The sequence below is a fragment of the Xenopus laevis genome, chromosome 2L, assembly GCF_017654675.1.
Source record: "Xenopus laevis strain J_2021 chromosome 2L, Xenopus_laevis_v10.1, whole genome shotgun sequence".
Taxonomy (NCBI): Eukaryota; Metazoa; Chordata; class Amphibia; order Anura; family Pipidae; genus Xenopus; species Xenopus laevis.
The window spans coordinates 24,511,371-24,526,183 of NC_054373.1; the positions used below are offsets into that span (position 1 = coordinate 24,511,371).

Here is a 14,813-nt window from a genome sequence, read left to right on the forward strand (position 1 = left end):
TTCTTAACGTCTGCAAAATCAATTACTAAGTACACCATGATTCTTTAGCTTGGGCAGTGCTTTCTAAACAACGGGATCTTTGAATATTAATAAGTTCACCTTTGTTTCAGAGTTTGTCTATTGGATATTTATAGTGCAGGTACACATTGTGCTTATCCAAACATATGATTCATATATCTTCATACTCTGGCATGTCTGTATATATTTATTTATAGGAAAGAGACCTTGCAGCAGAATGTATGAGGGGTGGAAACGATGGAGCAAAGAGTCAGGTGCTGGATTCTGAACCCAGTTTTCTCCAGCTCTAACATGCCACCTATAATAACCAGTTGTTGGAAAGACATAAAGAAGGCAGTTCAGTCTGTGTAGCTATAGTCAGCTCACATAGGTTCTCTGGGAGTCACCCAATTCCCCCCAAACCTGTCACCCGTTGTAACAGTTCTTGCTCCTTGGGATTAGCACCTAAATAGTTATAAATAGTTATAGGCAAATCTGACCCATTTCACTTCACCAAAACGGCAAAAAAATTCGTAAACACATTGAAGTCAATGGGCCATCTTATGTGCAACATTTTTTTTCATGGTGAAACACAGAAAATATTTTGCTCATGTCTAGTTATCAACCTACCCTCTATTGTAAAGCACCACAAAACATCATGAAACACTTCAGAAACAGTCAGAGCTTGGTGAACACCCTAGAACAAGGAATTGTTGGGGTGCACCTAAAATATTAAACCTTTAGCATGGTGTATCCTTATGTAAATGTAGAATTACAGAATTATAACATTTTCTCCATCAAGGCATCAATCAAGTTGGCTTTAATGAAAGGTATAATTCTCCTTTACACAAAATTATTGTTGAAGCCTAATATTCAGTCATTCTTGAATAATGCTCAAAAATGTTGGATTGAAATCAAAGCTAGAAGATTGTGACTGCTTTACTTTTGGGTGTGTAATGCCAACCTTCTAGAAAACTAGAAAATTATCAAGGAGTTGCTAATATTCTTGATCATCAGTTATAAGGGGACAGAATCCTCCCTAATATGCTCCACTGGCTGATCATGTTCTGATGTGTTGCTAATGCAGAGTTTTAGATTAATGGGTTGTGGGACATTTTCTTCATTAAAGCATCAACCCAGTTGGAAAACCTTCTCAGGAGCAAACAGTCTTCATCATTCTGACACCCAATTAACCAAGATTTAAGATACAAGCATTTATTTAAAATGCTGACAACTGCATGGCCTCGTTCATTTAAAATGAATCAACTTTCAATCTTCCAAATGCCTGGATTCTCCAGCTGTTCTGAACCGCAGTTACCAGCATCCTCAGCCAAACAATACCAGGAGCTATAATTTAGATGAAGGAAAAATGTCAGTATAGCATTATTCATTGCTTAATTATCCCATCTCATTTAACCAGGTTTAAATCTTTCATTCAATCAGATGTTCAATATCAGGGGAGGGTTGTTCAACTGCTCTGCTTTTTTTCTAGCAGTTGGATCTGATTGAAGCCACTGAGGGAATAGTGGTGTGTATGTTCTCCTAGGGTAGAACACGCTTGTTGAGGACTCTTGGGTTATTGGTGTTGCACACTACTGGTTAGGGCTGTGTTCTAGCCACTAGTCATCCTAAATGAACATGTTTTTCTTTGAAGTAGACCATGTCTCTGCATTATTCATCTGACAAATGAATATGTACTCAAGAAGTTTCAGAGCCTTGCTGATCTGTAACTTTACCTGTCTCTTGTTAATGATTTCACATTCTTTAGTTCATACTTTTTTCTTTCCAGTCCTTATAATGGAACAGTCAAGTGTAACCTGAGTAGAATTATTTGAGATGTGACTTAACTGGTAACAGGTGGACACATTTGTTCATCGAAATCCTTTAATTCCCAGTCACTTTGTAGCATCATTCAGTAAATCGATCCTAATTACAAATTAGCTTGGTGGTGCCACCAGTGTTTCATTGGCTGCTCAGTTCCCAAATCTTTCCTACCCTAAGTCCTACATCCATGTGGATGAGGACCATAATTAAAACTGCATTTTGTAATTGTTTAAACCCCTTGGGAACCATGAGTGAAGAAGAGAACTATCTCTGTTATTTTACACTGATCTCTTCCACCTGTTTTCTGTTACCAATATTCAATCAATTCAGTAACAGAAGCATAGAATATGGAGTGTAAATAATGTATCACACTTAGCATATATGACCAGTATCTGACTAGGGTACACCAGAGAACCTAACATCCAGGGCCTACCCTTACAACAGTGTTCAATATTATAGGTTTTGCATAGGCCCGTGGTGGAAGGGGCTTAATGGAATTGTTTTAGGCTAGAGACCATTAGGACCATCAAAGGATCTTCAGCTCTTGCAAGCCAGTCGGACCCGGTATGGCACAACCATTTATACAGTGACAATTAACCTTAGGGGAGCCAAAATAATGGTCAATGTAAAAATTATAATACATATAGATATTTATATAGTATGAATTCCCCATTTCTCTAAGTATGTATGTATGTATATAAGTAAATAATGAAATAGAGTATGAACACCCATGTCTGCATTGTTGTATTACATTTCTTTGCCATTATGTTATCTGTTGACATTCTTACTTTTGATATGGTAGAGGAACCTTAAATATTTCTGAATATTCATTATGTAGATTCACACTGGCACCGGCTATACTTAAAGGAACAGTAACACCAAAAACTGAAAGTGTTTTAAAGTAATGAAAATATCATGTAGTGCTGCCCTGCACTGGTAAAACTGATGTGCTTGCTTCAGAAACACTACTATAGTTCATATAAACGAGCTGCTGAGTAGCAATGGCGGAAATTGAAAAATGGCTATATGGCACAGGATAATTAATGGATAACAGATAACATTATGTTCTACAGAGCTTATCCGCTGTGTAAATTGAGCCTTTTCTACTTTGAATAGCTGCCCCCATGGCTACACAGCAGCTTATTTATATAAATTATAGTAGTGTTTCTGAAGCAAACACAGCAGTTTTACCAGTACAGCAGTTTTACTAGTGCAGGGCAACACTACATTATATTTTTATTACTTTAAAACAATTTTATTTTTTGATGCTACTGGTCCTTTAAACTGCCGTTTTCCTTTCATTAAATCTTCATCTGATAGAGTCATTATCCCTTCCTCTCTATGAGCCTGTTTTGTGCTCAATTACTGATATGAAAGAAGAGAAAACAGTATCTGCAATCTCTTCATTATCAAGGATTAGGAGATTGGGACTGGGCATCAATCATTGACCCACATTGCCTGAATGATCAGATGGGAGCTAGTTAATTAATGATGTTTAATGCAGAGGAAAAGGAAGAAAGGGGAAGCGTATGACTAGATGCTAATACACTTATATGTCACTAATAAATATGTTTATTGAAGTCTTTTTGAAGCATTATGTCTCTCGTGCCTTGCCTTTTGCACCTGAAATCACTATGATGTTCAATAGGACAGTGCACATGAGCAACCCTGGTCCATAAAAGGTTTTGGGTTAAAGGGGCATGCCAGAGTTTTGTATTATGCCAGTGGATGCACTTCCCATTGGAGTATATATGTATTGGTATATGTCATTTTACCTTGTATGGACAAGAATACAAAAAAGATAAGTGAAAACCAGTTAAAAAAGATCATCCATGAATGTCAAAGCACCTTTGCTGAGATCCTGGCGAGTTATTTGCATAGACCCTGCTCACTGATGATTATTCAACTACTAGCATCATTACTTAACCAACTCATCCCCACCTTATTATTCTATCCACGCAGCTCGCCCAAAATGAAATTCTATATTGTTGCCTCATTTATCACAAATTAGCATTATTTTTTGGGGGGAGAAATGTAACTGTGCCCTCTTGTGGCCGAATCATGGGAATATTAACTGAAGGCTTTACCATACATTAACTTTTAAACTAAGCAACTATCTAACATTGGTGTGGTGTCTTATTCATGATAATCACATTAGACATTATCTAATCTACAGTTTGACATCTGTCTGTGACTTGGGGCTGCTCTTTGCTTGTGGGGATGTCATTTTTACATTGGTTTCCTTTGAAGTGCAAATCTGTGTGCTTGAAGCCCTCTAAGCTACTTTTACCCTTGCCTGAAGGGCTCCTGAAAACTTGAAGTGGCCTGAGGCAGAATATGCTTTAAGCTTTTTGTGTCTGCACGGTGCATCATGGGACACACTGGATTTCAGTCATTGAAGATTCCATAGGGGGCAATGCAACATTTTAGAAAATGAACGGAGCCTAAGTAAATCTGTAGACACTGGCACCTTATTTGATCCAAAGACAAGAATATGAGTTGTTGTATACATTAAATTTATAGCTTTGGGGCAGGACTATCAAAGCTTCAGCCCTCAAGCAAATATGAACTATATCTGCCAGCTTCCTCAACTGAATGTCAGTCAAATGAAAAGCAAGTATTGAAACAAAAGGCTGTCAAAAGCAAAATAAAATGAAATGGTCCAACTGGTGTCCTTGTTTGTTTGCGTTTAAGCTTTCAGACCATTCTGTTTTACCATTTTACCATTTATTTTATTGTATGTTATACCTAGCATGGGTATGTACCCACACATATTTCTACTTGTGGTTGACATGCAGTGTGGCCTATTAGCCAGTTAACTCAAACTATCTGCATAGATGTGTCAAGACCTGTTTTTGTGCATCTCGTTGAGGTGCATGGAGTGGTTGCACCGGCAGTTACTGCTGGGATCAGGAGATTTAAATGCAGTGATTTTAGGAAGAACTGGGGGCATAAAACCACCCTTCTCTGTCTGAATTGAAATTGGAGAAAAATTGGAAAACATTATGACAAGCAGGCAGGGGCTACAACAATGCATTTAGGACTTGGCTCGGGTTGCCTCTTTTTGTCTGGTGCAGTTTGAGACAGATGACATGAAGGTGGGTAACATTTAAGGTGGGGCTATGACATTAGGGTTGCGGGCTATGGTGCAGCAAGTAAGTATTGGCAAAAATCTCGGATCTCACTGAAGAGTTTTTCGAGGTTGACAAACTCTTCACTGGAACAGTTTTTCCAAGTTGGAGAACTCTGAAACCTTAACAGGTACTTTTGAACTGGACAGTCCATATTTAACTGTTGGGTTCAACACCAGACAAAAAGAGGCAACCCTAGCCAAGGCCCATGGCAAGAAAAAGAAAAAGAAACCTGGTCTTTTTCAGAAATCCCAACAAGTCATCACCCTTTGTGAACTTGGGTGATTTTTTTAGGCAACCCCCTTTCCACTTAGATAATGCCTTGTTCCACACAGACTATGGCCATGTCTGTCTGGATCATACTGCAAGGATTTAGGTTCTGAGGTGGTGGTGATGACAATGCCTGTAACCAGGACTTTTTCAGTATTGAATCACGGCCATTGGCAGGCAGGAAAGGACATCTTTATGAATTTGCTGTAAATACTGTATGTCCAACTTTATCCGTAACCTAAAGATATATACATTTTAATTTTTCCTGATTCTTTAGGAGTCACTCTGATTTCAATCCTCACCCAAGTCACCTGCAACAACAGCTCAGTAAACCACTAGTAATTTGCACACATTTTGCTCACTTACTGGCATTGAATAGCATTGAAAAAGCATCCAAAATCCCCATCAACAAGAAGGGGTGAATATGGGCAGATAGGATGCATCTGGAATAAAACAAATCTGGATTATCTGCAATAACTGAAGGGCTTCTTGATGGGCATCCATAAATTACCATATGTTTTTGTTTATGTACAGCGATGGGCGAATAAATTCGCCATGCATGGATTTTCGGCAAATCTCCTCTTTTCGCCGACGGTGAATGTTTTCTCGAAACTGTGTCAAAAATTTTCTGGCCAAAAGTTTGCCATGGAAAGAAAATAATTGGTGCATGTCAAAATTGGTGCACGTATAAAAATCTACCTGCTTTAAAATTATACAGACACATATTCTTTCGTTGCGCATATAAAATTGAAACGCATCAAAATTATTTTGATGTCCATTGACTTCAATGCGGTTCGCAAATTTCCCACACATTTTTTTGCAGTTTAGCGAATTATTCAAGAATCTAAACTGGACAGATTCGCCCATCATTATTTATGTGATTTAAAGTGTTCCCTGAATTTTCATTCCATGCATGATGCACGGCTTTCTCTTTGGTAAAAGTGAAAAACCTAATTAGAGAAAAACTAAAAGTCGATTTTTGATGGAATTAAGTAACAAGCAGCTGGCTGGTGCGTGGGCTGAAAATGACTTTTTTTCCACACAATTTCCTCTTAATAAATTTGCAAATGCTTAAGTTGCCAAAGCAGAATTCAGAGTGTGCTGAATATCCTCCCGATTACACCAATTCACCCTTTGATCAGATGCGTCATTCTTGAATTAGCTTCACAAAGTAAACATGATCCCTGGCAGATTTATGACTGCAACAGGGCCAAACCAGTTAGGTAGGAACAGACCAAACAGACAGAGGGGGTTTTGTTCTCCTACTCCCCATTCTTTTGCCTGACGTGAAACTTGCTCTGCGGGAAGCACTTGTAGCTTTTATTTGTGGCACAGAGAAGAGTTAAAACATCTGTTCCTTCATATTAAGTCTACAGACAGTAGAGCTATTCTGATTAAAACACTGTAGGAATCTTAGCCTTCTGTGGCACAGGTATTGGCACTTGATTTTTGCCAGTTATGGTGGTTTGCCCATGCCAATTGCCACAATTAGGGTGTAGATCAGGGATTTGTATTTCATGTTAGAGCTTTAGCAAGAATTAATTTCTTAGAGAATTGCCTTAGAAACAGACATTCAATTTCTATTCTAGGGTCTGATACTTATACTGTATTTTTTGCACTTGACTGGCGCAACAAATTTAGTAAGTTCTTTTCTCAACAGTAGCAGTCTCTCTCGCCGGCTACCACAGTAAATGTGTTTGTATGATGCATTACAAATAAGTTTAATAATACGAATGAGAAAAAAAAAAAAAAAGCAGCAAAGCAAACTTCCTGGCAGGAGCAAAGACTGCACAGATAATTGAATACATTTGTTTCTGGTTAAGAGTGTGTCTCCAAGGCAAATTGGCATTCTCTTTTGTAAGACAACAGACAGACATTAAGTGAGTTTTGAGTCAAGATGCAGATAGATGGCTCTCTCTCCTCCGTTACTTGGAATGCTAAGCTAAGATTATGAAAGCTATTTTTCTTCTGTGCCGCACAAATTCCCTTATATTTTCTCACCACAAAGCGCTTTGTATGGAAACATTGCCTTTCGGAGAAACATCATGGGGTATCATTAATACGCATTTTCATACAATGTGGAAAACTACTCTATACAGAGATCAATTGCAAACTGGCTGGAAAGACCAGTTATTATGTTATGACAGCCTGCGAGTTTGTGGTTGGACGTCATCCAGCCTCCTTTCTATGTTTCTCCCTTTGTTACTGTACTGCTCAGTGTCGGACTGGGTCTTCTAGGGCCCACCCTCATGACAATTAGATACAGACAGAAATAAATGTAGTAGGTATCTTATAGACCTATGGTATAAATAAGGCAGAGCAATTTTTCTTTGGCTGGGGCCTACTAGGGTTTGGGTCTACTGGGAGATCCTAAGTTACTCTATCCTATGGTCAGTCCAACCCTGATTCTACACAAGGGCATATGACAGTTTGTATATCCAGGCTCATTGCAGTACAAATACTCTGTTATGAAGCAACCAAGAAGACCAACCTAAAAGCTTAACAGAACTGCAGCTTTGGGGCTTTTTAATGTCATTCCATAAGAGTGTTATGCATGTAAATCTGAAGAATTTCAAGTGTTTCATTGCAGTTGGTATATCATACAAATCTGGGACAATTTCAGGGGACATTAAATTGGAAAATGAAGGACAGTTGACAACGGTGGCCCTAGTATTCTATTATTATTTGTAATCATGGGAATTTTAACGAAACTACTTCCTTATCCCTTCAGCCATCCTGCCATCAAGATATTAAATCTAATTAATACACTCAGCAGCACTTTTCCTCTCTTTGGAGAGCCTAATTATGGACATAATAGTTGCAAATGCTTTTGCAGGGACAGTCTTTAGGGTTCAGGTTGGTAATGGTTTCAATTTCCTGGAAACATGGGTCCTATTATTGTATGGTATTAGGGCAAGTCCAACCACACCTGCACTGACCATATGCTAAATGCAGATATACAAATCACAAAGCCATCTGATCCTTTATATATTACATGGATATTACATGAGGACTTTGTAGTTTGTATTGACACATGGCCCATGTACATATGTCCTTTGCCATATTTAATTGACTAGAATGAATGTGTCTGCCCTCAGTCAGGTTTGTGAGTCCTTTAGCTGACCACTTTAAACAGGCAACATATAGGGAAAGATTTGAGTTCTGTTTTCCACTAAAAAATTCCAGTTTTTGAGTCAAAAATCTATTTAATGGGTTAAAAAAAAAAAATCAAATTTTTTCAAAATTGTATTATACCCTGACACTGAAAATAGTTTGAATCTGAAAATCTAAAACCTGTCAACGTAGAAGTCAAAGGCAGAGGACACTTGAACCATTTGAAAATGTTAATAGCCTTCATGATGTTTTTTTAGCTGAAAACTCAATCAATTTGAGGGGTTTGAGTTATTTTTTGTCAGAAAACGTAATTAATTTGAGTTTTCAGGTTGTTAGCCTTAAACTCGTTGATTCCATTTTTTTCAATTTAAGTTTTTTCTTAAATTAGAAACCGTTGAAGTTGTGAATTCATTTGAGGTCTAAAAAGCTCACATAACTTTAAAATTCGACTTTTGATAAATAATCCCCATAATCGTGTCAGCTAATAGCTGATTGCTTGGAAAATCTAAACTGGACATATAATGACAAATACTTCCTACCCAGTCAGTTGGCAGCCTACTGTACTATGCATGGAGCTAAAGGAATGGCCATCTAGGATCAGTCAGATATCAATCTAGAAGGATGAAACATCCTTTTGGACAAAGATTGGATCATGCTGTAGATGTTGTCTCCACCACATCTTTGTCTTTCCATTTTATTCTCAAAGTTCACTTAAAATATATTTTTTAATATGCAAGTATTCATTATCTAAATAACTTTGCAGTATGTTTTTTATTTCACTTCTATATATAATCATTAAAAAACCAGTTTGTTCCTTGAATGCTAGAATAGATGTAAGGGTAGAATTGCAATCTTATTGGTTTACAAAATATTTATTGTCATACTGTACTTTCACTAAGCTTAGGATAAAGAGGAAAATATATTGATAGATGATCCGCGCTATCAGGTCTCCGATATGCTGCTACATTGCACAGGGGCGCTATGAAAATTGTACCAGCTATTGTTAATAGAATAAAGAAGTATATTTGAAACTTGTGAGAGAGGATCATCCTTAACCAGCAGTTTGGTGTGTGTGTGGCTCTGTGGGCACCAGTTTCCCGGAACGCAAAAAAAAGTTCTGTTTTTGTGGAAAATATTTTTCGTGGAACATTTAAAATGCGTTTGGCACTCTTCTGACAATTTTCTTCTCTCTTAGAATGTTCCAATATGGGATGTCGCCAAACCTGCAATTTGGCTTGACTAAAGCTCACTACTTTCCTCATCACCTCCATTAAATCGAATCTCTAAATTATGCTACTAAGCGTTACTGAGAACTGGGAAGGCTGTAGACTGCAATGTTGAAAATAAAGTCCATTTATAGACTTTGTGAACTAATAATGCAATTATGCAGGTTTTTAAATAGAATACATTGAAGAAAGGTCCAGTTAAAGTAAATCCCCATTCCAAAAGCATGGAAAGAGCTAAAATGTTGGAAAGCAGAAGTCAATGTCTCAACCTGTGCTCTCTACTCTACTAACCTGACCCACACAGGTCAAAACACCAGTCCACAAACTTCAAATGGTTAGGGTAGTCAGAACTCTGTAGGTGATGGGTACAAACAAGAAGCAGTGTGACCCTTTAATTTGCATGTAAGTGCTTGCCCTTATAATATATGGTAGCTCTTATGGTTCCACAGTGTGGGAACTGAATAAATCATTACTGTGTATTGAATGTACGCACATTTACTCTAATTCATGAAACTATCACAAGGCTGCATGTGTGATGGGCTAAAGATGTACAGCCTTTATACTTTGGTCAAGTCAGTCAAGGAAAAGTTTTAACAAGTTTTTTTATGCTCCAGAATTGATTCTGTTTTTATGAGGGATTAAATTCAGTTTCTTTTTAAGGGGTGTTAGAGCTCAGCAGCAGCTCTAACACCCTACCGATTGCTAAATCTGTCTTGCTTGGGCAAACTGGTCTCAGCTTTATATTTAATTAGTGATAATGTTCTAAAAGACATGACAGCCACTCCATTAAGTTGCAAGTTCCTGGCCAAAAATGTTCCTGCCATGGATGTTAATCAATTGCTTCCTTAAAACATAGGTGGAGAAAAATAAAGTTTTAGGGAGGCTAAACAGATATACAGATATTGGCTATTCAAAGGTAAATTATCAATTGGTAGCCTCATCCAAGCTCCAGGTACACCCTCCTCGCTTGGCTGCAAATTGCCAGCAATTTAGAACACTGAAAGCAAAACAGAAAATATTTGGCAGTGCCAGCTGGCTGCCTGCATTTTTGTAAAATTCATTAAACTGTGCATGTGTGGAATAAATTAATCCAGATCCTAATTAAACAGACCTAGTAAATTGCATTTTGTGCTTATTGCTTCAAGGTGAATCCATGTACACATTAGCAAACACATTCCCCAAAACAAAAACATCTCTTTTCTGTACTCCGTGATGGCTTTCATTTTGATTTTGTCACTTGAGGCTTCGTTATTAATTAATTACAAAGGTTTCATGGGGTTGTACTGAACTTCATCAAGGACATAGAGTCAACTCGGAGACACAAAGGTTTAATATGGTTTACCCATGTATCAAAATAATAAGTCACTGTCAATGTGGCTGAATGACGGATATTTTTTGTACAAGGTGCTTTGACTACAAGGTTAGACCTCCAAGGAGGGTTTAAACTGAAACTTAAATTCTCCATTTGCTGTCATCTTTCTTCCCTTTAACATTGGCATCAAGTATAATGTTTTCCTAGCTAAGACATTGAAATAACAACCCGGGGACCTTCTAGAAGGGTCCCTCTGGCAGAAATAACTAATAGTTTTAGTACTACTGCAATACTCCAACCTACTTTTCCCAGCTGTTCTCCAAGTACCATCATTTTCAGCTGCTTGGTAAAGGAAACACCTATGTCTGTGAGATTCTTTGTTTGTATGTTAGAGCTTTGAGAAAACAAAGAAGCATTTTATTATTGAAATCCATACAAGCAGCTGTTATGTAAAGGTATAGGATCCATTATCTAGAGCAGTGATCCCCAACCAGTAGCTCGTGAGCAACATGTTGCTCTCCAACCCCTTGGATGTTGCTCTCAGTGTTCTCAAAGCAGGTGCTTATTTTTGAATTCCAGGCTTTGAGGCAAGTTTTGGTTGTATAAAAACAAGATGTACTGCCAACCATAGCTTCCTGTAGGCTGCCAGTCCACATAGGGGCTACTAAATAGCCAATCACAACCCTTATTTGGAACCACCCAGGAACATTTTTTTTTTTTACATCTGAATGTTGCTCACGGGTGAAAAAGGTTGGGAACCCCTGACTCTAAAGGAAGGCCATTTCCTATAGACTTCACTTTAACCAAATAATTCAATATTTTAAAAATTATTTCCTTTTTCTCTATGATAACAAAGCAGTTCCCTGTACTTGATCCCAACTAAGATAAAATTAATCCTTATTGGAAATCCTATTTGGTTTCTTTAATAACTCATTGATTTTTTAACAGATTTTAGGTATGGAGTCCTAAATTATGGAAAGACCCCCTTATACATCAAACCCCAGGTCCCCAGGTTACTGTATATGAATAAATACAAGGCAGATGTGAATAATATATAAGAGATGTGGGATATGCCAGGGCTATATAAATAATAGAATATTAATAAAATAACATTAAAGTCCGTCTTATTTGTTTGATATGTTCTACCTTATTTCTTTAGCTGAATCTCACAAATACGGCTCTTTTCAATGTTACTTCAGGATGCACAGAGCAAGCTGACAGTTGTTTTGTTCAGTATTTAATGCAAGAAATAGGAATATAAAGTATCCACAGGTAGAACAAAAGTTTAACTTTCAATTTGGTTCTTTTATCCATGTAGTTTTGAGAGACGACTTCAGACAAAACCCTTCAGATGTAATGGTAGCGGTGGGGGAGCCTGCGGTAATGGAATGCCAGCCACCCAGAGGTCACCCTGAGCCAACCATATCCTGGAAAAAAGATGGGACTCCAATTGATGATGATAAGGATGAAAGGATAACTGTAAGTTAATGGAGATGTATTTTATCCTGTAATGCATCACATGAGCACATGTTTGTTCCAGTGTAATAACCCATAGTAACCAATCAACAGTCAGCTCTGATCAGTGTGAAGCAGTCAGATTAATGAAGGCAACTGTTTCATTGGTTGCTACTGGATAACAAGAAAACACTGAAACATGAGCCTGTGAATATTGTATCTGTAAGAATCAATTTTTACCCTCTGAACAGAACTTTAAAGGAGCACAATTACATTTATTATAGTAAAGAGAGCTACGCCATGGTCTTTTAAGTTCTTATTTCTCATGAAATTATTATTTTGTTTAATTTGTTTTGTTTTCTAGTTCTCCAGCTTGAAATGTAATCATAGCTGGTGGCTAGGATTTAATTTTCACAATTGTTAGGTTCTTAATTTGGGTTGAAAAAGACAAAAGCTATTTTTATTTTTAAAATTTTGGAGTTTTTTCGACTATCAAATTTGTAAAAATAATAAATATGTTAGCAATTGAAAAAAAAAAAAGGAATTGGAAAATTAAGACTTCCCCTTCCCTTTTTCCAGTAATGTCACTGATAGCCACATGTGCATTAATATCAGTGTTTTTTTTTGCGGGCGAAACTCAGCAAAAAAAAAAAATACTCATCCCTACCAGCTATATAACAATTTAAGGCTGAGAATGAGAACTGACTATAATTGTGTTAAAGGAGAACTAAACCCTAAAAATGAATATGGCTAAATATGCCATATTTTATGTACTGAACTTATTGCACCAGCCTAAAGTTTCAGCTTGTCAATAGCAACAATGATCCAGGACTTCAAACTTGTCACAGGGGGTCACCATCTTGGAAAGTGTCTGTGACACTCACATGCTCAGTGGGCTCTGAGCAGCTGTTGAGAAGCTAAGTTTAGGGGTCGTCACTAATTATCAATCAGAAAATGAGGTTGGTCTGTAATATAAGCTGATGCTACAGGGCTGATGATTACATTTTGATGCTAATTGCACTGGTTTCTGTGCTGTCATGTAGTAATTATATGTATTAATTACTAATCAGCATTATATTGTGACATTTCTATTCTATGTGTACTGTATATTGTGAGTGGGTCCCTAAGCTCAGTAAGTGACAGCAGCACAGAGCATCTGCAGTGAATCAGCAGAAAAGAAGATGGGGAGCTACTGGGGCATCTTTGGAGACACAGATCTTTACTGCTAAAGGGCTGCGGTTGCCTTGGGCTGGTACAGAAGCCAAAAACTTAATGTACAACAGTTTTAGCTACTTCTTTAGTTAGACTTTAGTTCTCCTTAAATGGCCTTCTTGTTTGTTGTAAAATTGTTGTAAAATATAAATATTTAATAAAAATATAAATATTTTTAAATAATTAGTGGGGATAGGACCACTGTAAAAACCAGAGTAAAAAATACAGCAGCCCTCATTCTCAAATATGCTGTGCATATTATTGGCACTCAGTAAACAGTGCCGTTATACACTGCTCTTTGTTAAAAGGATCGCATGCACGTTTTTAAATTTGATTTATTTACAATAATTTCCTTTCTTCTGTCCAACCACAAGTCCTAGAAGGGGCATATCTATGCTTGCTATTAGGTTTTTGTTAAATAGGCAGCACTGATAGAAGCAAGAATTCTGCCTCCGTCGCAGTGGGCTGTTCTCACTTGCAATTGCAATGGCCGTAGGGAGTGTCAAATGTTAAATTACAGTCATTTTTTTTGTCTCTCCTAATTGATCTCAATGGCAGGGCACAGAAATCACACAAATGTGCAATAGACGGACACATTCATCACTTTGATGTCGCCAAGTTTTTTTTTTGTTGTTGTTCTTAAAATACTGTTGACGAGTTGAGGCAAAATCAAAAATGACCAGTTGTAACAAACTTGAAGCAAGTCCAGACTGAGTTTGTAGTATCGATTTACACATCTCTGAGGTTTTGAATACACCAGTAATCGGACAATAAACCACTTTTTATGGGGGACATAAAACATGAGATGCCTAAAGAGCAAGGCAACCTTGCTAAACACCATCTAACTGGTGTGTAGCTCCCCTTATCTCAAACGCTATGATTGTTTTTTTGCTAATGATGTTACTTCACTGAAAATGCGATGATCAAATGTTGCGACTGTTCCTTCAATGCGACCACCATATTCCATCCGGCGACGCCACAAAAAGGCTGTCAAAACACTTCACCACCTGCTTTGCCTGTCTATATGAACATCAGCATGCACTGTAATGTAACTTTGGCTGTTTAATGTGCACAAGCAAGTCTTGTTTTGGTTTTGTGAGCTGAATTGGTGGTCTTGGTCTGATTGGGAAAAGGCTGCATTGTGGGAAATTTACATTTTACAGCTCAGGGATATGTTCTATGTCCCCAACCTTTTTTTAACCATGAGCTACACTGAAGTATAAAATAATGTTGGAGAGCAACACAAGCTTGCAAAAAGTTTCCAGGGCTTCC

At 37.5% G+C, this 14,813-nt stretch overlaps 1 protein-coding gene across 1 annotated transcript in view; it reads left to right on the forward strand.

Annotated features, from left to right (window-relative positions):
• Window positions 1–14,813, forward strand: part of robo1.L (roundabout guidance receptor 1 L homeolog) — a gene marked incomplete at its 5' end in the record, with an annotated part of 197,096 nt that overhangs the window by 95,441 nt on the left and 86,842 nt on the right. Inside the window, 1 exon segment of the mRNA NM_001090781.1 lies at window positions 12,193–12,353. Coding sequence (NP_001084250.1) covers window positions 12,193–12,353 — 161 coding nt within the window.